The following is a 5,632-nucleotide window of genomic DNA, read 5'->3' on the forward strand; positions in this document are numbered from 1 at the left end:
AAAGATAAAACAAAGAGTTTGTCAAAAGAATTCTATACTCAAATATGTTTTTAAATAGGACAAGTGTTAAGTGGTATTTGTGTTATAAACTTTTATATACTTGATCTGAAACAAGTTTTATGTCCTAAAGCCTCATGAAAATTAAGTATATATTCATAAGGACAAGTTTTAAATCATATTAGTGTTATAATCTTTTACAAACTTAATATGTCTTTTATAAAATATTTCTTGACTTTCTTAACACTTTAGGACATAAAACTCATTTAGACACAAATGGGACCAAGTATGAATATGTTTATAAAACCATGATGTTTGAAAACATGTCCCTTTGAAAACATGCTTGAGTTTAGGATTGTTTTGACAAACTCTTTAATTTAACTTTGAAAACCATGAATGTTGAGTTTGTGATTTTAGTGTAATCCTATAAACTCATGTGTTCTAGTATGCATGTGCATTGCTCAACTTTTGCTCAGAAATCATGTAGAAACAAAATGCAAGAGTTACAAAAAGTTTCTACCACACACACAACCCTTATTACAAATAATTCTACAAGTAAGCTTCTGGTTGTGCTTAGGTCCTTCCGAGTACGTGTCCATTTGATCTTTCCTTCTTGACGTCTATTCAGTCTGATTTTTGCCTTCAATCCAGTACTTCATGTATGAGTACCTATACTAAACATGATCTGCAAAGATAAGAAAACATTAGGAACAACATATATATTAATATCATCAAAACACATTAAAAAAATATGCAAACTAGCCGTTTATAGGCGTTGGGGCAGAAATCTCAACGCAAACCGTCGACGGTTTTCCTGAAACCGTTAAAGTCATCAACATGAAAATTGTGGGATTTTTTCTTAACTCTCCATAGACACCAAGATCACCCCTTTTCGATTTTTTTAAACAAAAGTTATGTCTCAAATACCGAAAGGTGTTCAAGAAATTTGATAGGTGCATAACTGAGGTTTTAAACCCAATAAAAAAAGTCTTTCAATCACTTAAAACAATATTGGACAAAAGTATATAAAGTCTAATGAAGATTAAAATTTGTCCAGTGAGCTTTTCCTCAAATATAAGATATCTTGAATTATGAAAACGTATTTGAATGATTGTTTAGATATCTTATTTGATTAATGTGTCCTTTATAAAATATTTTTTTGACTTTCTTAACACTTTAGGACATAAAACTCATTTAGACACAAATGGGACCAAGTATGAATATGTTTATAAAATCACGATGTTTGAAAACTTGTCCCTGTGAAAACATGCTTGAGTTTAGGATTGTTTTGAAAAACTCTTTAATTTAACTTTGAAAACCATGAATGTTAAGTTTGTGATTTAAGTGCAATCCCATAAACTCATGTGTCCTAGTATTCATGTGCATTGCTCAACTTTTACTCAAAAATAATGTAGAAACAAAATGCAAGAGTTAGAAAAAGTTCCTACCACACACACAAAACTTATTACAAATAATTCTACAATTAAGCTTCCAGTTGTGCTTGGGTCCTTCTAAGTATGTGTCCATTTAATCTTTCTTGACGTCTACTCAGTCTAATTTTTGCCTTCAATCCAGTACTTCATGTATAAGTACTGGATTGACCTATACTAAACATGATCTGCAACGATAGAAAAATACTAGTAAAAACATTTAAGTTAATATCATCAAAACACATTAAATCATGATGGTGTAGCCACCAAGGCTAAAAGAAAAATTATAAAAGGATCATAGACCCCTATTAGGAGTTTCTTTTTTTCTTAATTTCTATGATATTTAATTTTAATTTTAAAATCATATATTAATAATACGACATTAGATTTTGTTAGCCCCAAGGTTTCATTAAGCTATTTTGTATGATAACAAACTATTATAGACTAATGACTATGTGCTTAAGTTATTTTTATATAGGATTTAAGTCATTGAAGTTGGAGAAAAGTTTAAGAATTGATAGAAGATATTGAAGGCTTTAATTGATTCATTTATATTATTTTTTTCTCATTTGTAATGTACTTCAACTTGTAAAACTATGAGAAAATATAAGATATAGTACTAATAGACTAAAATCAATAAAATGGGAACAATTAGAAGATCAAACCTCGGCCTTGTGCTAGGGGTAATCGACCGGCCTGGGGGTTGTCAATCGACTTAGGAAGAGGCCAAAGGCGGTCAACCAATCTAACAAGTTTTACCTGCAACAATTTTTTTCTTGCCTCTAATGACCATTAAGCAATCGACCAGACCCAATAAGTGGTCGACTGGTCTGACAAGCCAAAAGACTCTAATAGGCAGAAACCGACTTGTTTTCATCCAAACTCTATATATATGTTCTCCTAAGCATTGAGAACATTAGAGAAGCTATTCACAAACGAACAACCAGATGTTTTTACTTTTATGATCTCTTAATATCTCTTTGTGCTTTATTTGCTTACTTTTAAGAGAACACCAAAAACTCTTGAGTGTTGCATTTGATTATTCTTTGAGAGTTTATTTTGTGAGTTTTAATTGTATATCTTCCTTGTGAGGAATTTATGTTTGTAAGATTTCTTATATTCGTTTCTTAATTTTTGAAAAACATGGATTATATTGTTGTTGCTTTATCTTCGTAGAAAATAGGGGCTGTCCTAATTTCTTTGGTCTCCATTAAAACAAGAGAAATTAGTGAAACCTCAAGACAATTGATCTTGAGAGAGTGGATGCGGACCGATTGCCGAACCACTATAAAAGAGTTTGTGCATCTCTCTTCCCTTTTCTTTTTGATTTAATTGTTTTTTTTTTTTTGTGTGAATTGTTTGTTTGTTTAATTTACTTTAAATTTTGTATCAAGAATCTTAATTTTTATTAAACTCAATTCACTTCCCCCCGTGCCCCCGATTGCCCTTTGATCCGAGATTCAGTAATCTTCCCACCTAGGTTCACAAAACGAAGAAATTTTACAAGAAAACCCTTATTAAATGTATTATTTGACATTTAACTGACTCATAATATAATAATAACTAGTGACAAATAATTAAATTTTTTTATTATATTTTTAATACAAATTATTTCATATGTTAAATTCATCTACTTTACAAAATTTCTAACATTACCTAAATTTGAGAGGCTAAAAGAAAGTGGATTTCCATAAAATATTTTTTAAAAAAAAATTAAAATAGCTTTTCTGAAATTTTATTCCTTTTAAATTTATGAGTTATTTTTTATCAATTAAATATTTAATAAAATTAAGTCTTCTCCCAACAAAAGAAAATTATTTTTCTCTCTCCTAGTAAGCCTTGCCTGAAAATTTAAAATTTTTGAAAAGTCAAAAAGTAAGACGCAACGGTAATTCTTGGGCGATAAGCGGGGATCGTGTGGCTGGGGAAGCTTCCAGTGCTTCGTATCCAATCCTACGGACTATGAAGCGCCACGTCACATATGTTCAGGCGCGGAAATTTGTCTGGAAAGAAGCTATAAACATCCCACTTGTCTCTGTCGCATGGCCATGGGAGCAGAGCAAGAACTCCAGACGAAGCCTCTCACATACGCATAACTCGGTGAAGAAGCTGCGAACAGACGAAACGAAACCCTAGCACAGACTGTGATCAGACTTTCCGCGTCTTCCATGTCGCCGACTCCGGGGAATATTACCCAGAGGTTGTATGATTTCTTTTCAAGCCTTCGATTCGTTTCTATTTCCTACTCTGTGTGTTTATTTTGGATTTCATATTGTAAATCTGATTTCGGTTAGGGTTTAATATTGATTTCTTCTGTAGTCCCTTTCCAGTTTAATCTTGATGACTTGACTACGAACGTGTAATTAGTTTATTTTGGATGATAAACTACTTCTGTAGTTGTGTTTTTTTTCCCCCTATCTTTTTGTTTCGGATCGTCTAGGGTTTTTTCTTGCGTGTGTTCGTGTGTAACAACAATACTTCGAAACATTGTGGTATAATTGTGTCTTCAACTGCTCCAGGAAGAAGAGGTCACGGGCCAGGCGGGATGGATCTTCTGTAGCTGAGAAAATTGCAGAGTGGAAGGAGTACAACAACGAACTTGATTCTTCTAATGACGAGGGAAAGCCAGTCCGCAGAGTTCCCGCTAAAGGATCAAAAAAGGGATGCATGAAGGGTAAGGGTGGACCGGAGAACCCCAATTTTAGTTACAGAGGTGTAAGGCAGAGGAGATGCGGTAAGTGGGTCGCAGAGATTCGAGCGCCAAACAGGGGAACAAGACTCTGGCTTGGTACATTCCCGACACCACTCGAAGCTGCGACGGCGTATGACGAGGCTGCAAGGGCCATGTACGGTCCTGTAGCCCGGCTAAATCTTTCAAATAACGCTTCAGTGAAGGAGGCACCTACATCAAGCAGTGATTGTTCGTCAGACATATCAGCATCATCTTGCATGGATTATAGTTTGGATTGCTTAAAACCAAGCTGGCCAGAAGATTGTGACTACATGTTGTATGTGCCAGGAACAGTTGATTTGATATTACCAGATCTTGTGTAAATTGGTTGGAGAGACGGAATGCACAGTGGATAGAATGCTAGTCTGCTTTTTGGCGGATCTTCAAGCTATGGTCAAGTCTGAGTTTACAAGCAAGTAAACAACCCTCCATGTACATTCAGATAATCCTAGTGGCAAGTACATAACCATCCACGCAAGACTCGGATCATCCTGTTTTGAATTTTTCCAGACTTTTGAAATGATTTCTTTCTTTTATTCTTTCTTTTTCGGGCAAAGTGAAGCTTTGAGCAATTGTACATTTATGATATTCTTTTTGTCAAAATGACATGTTTGTTCTAGTTTGTTCGTTGCTGTTGTCTCTTGGATTATGTCCCTGGCTTGTTTTTTTTTTTAAGTTGTTTTTCAAGTTGAATATTCTTTTACAAAGCATGCAATTGTTTTCTGTTTTCTATGTGTTTCATAGTGCAAACCACTTTTAGTATATGTTTTTGAACTTGTATTAAAGTTCTCAGATGCCTTGCTGAATATGAGTTACAGTATCTCTATCTGTGAACATTAATCTGCAGGAACACAATAAAGGCTCTTATTTATTTCTGTGCTTTTTAGATAAATTCTTAAGACTTCTTTTTTGTATTCAAGGGGGCTGCATCTTGCAAGGTGAAAACTATAATAAGTTATATGTATTTGGGGTTTTGTTAGTGTAAGACGACAATATTCATCTTAAAGTGAGTGAGCTAAGGAAAATGGAGGAAAAAAGAGTCTTACCATCGTCTAGAAAGAACGAGGCATTGTGCATGATATAACTGGGAAACTATCATTCTTACAACTCTCTAATAAACTAATTGGTGAGGGAATCTCCTTTTCTAATTTCTATTGAGTTAATGGGTTTTGCTTGCATGTGATATGTTTCACCTGAAAATTACTATCACCATGTTATTTAATTGACTTAGGCATATTTTCTTGTTTACATGGCATTTACTGCGGGTTATCGACACTCATAAAAGTAGTCTTACCTTGTAATTTGTATCATCTACATAAAACAAGGAGGCTATACCTTATTTTTCAGGAAAATGCATTGTCTTGAACTTTCAATGCTTGAATTGAATTGTAGATACATAAATACGTGTTTATCTGCTTGGTAGTTCATTCTTGGTTTGGCATTCTGAACTTAATGGTTCAATTGTACTGAAACA

The 5,632-nt window shown here is 33.8% G+C and overlaps 1 protein-coding gene across 1 annotated transcript; it reads left to right on the top strand.

Annotated features, from left to right (window-relative positions):
- Positions 1-3,475: 3,475 nt before the first annotated feature.
- LOC131167295 (dehydration-responsive element-binding protein 2A-like) lies at positions 3,476-4,781 on the top strand. Its single transcript, XM_058126046.1, has 2 exons — positions 3,476-3,627; positions 3,947-4,781. Exons 1-2 carry the CDS (start codon positions 3,596-3,598, stop codon positions 4,479-4,481), a joined length of 567 nt encoding a protein of 188 aa, XP_057982029.1. The 5' UTR covers positions 3,476-3,595; the 3' UTR covers positions 4,482-4,781.
- Positions 4,782-5,632: the final 851 nt, after the last annotated feature.

Source organism: Malania oleifera, chromosome 11 (assembly GCF_029873635.1).
Source record: "Malania oleifera isolate guangnan ecotype guangnan chromosome 11, ASM2987363v1, whole genome shotgun sequence".
Lineage (NCBI taxonomy): Eukaryota > Viridiplantae > Streptophyta > Magnoliopsida > Santalales > Ximeniaceae > Malania > Malania oleifera.

Coding starts and splice junctions, on each gene's coding strand:
- LOC131167295 (XM_058126046.1), top strand. CDS start 3,596: ATGTCGCCGACTCCGGGGAATATTACCCAGAG. Junction 3,628..3,946: donor CCGGGGAATATTACCCAGAG/GTTGTATGATTT, acceptor CAACTGCTCCAG/GAAGAAGAGGTCACGGGCCA.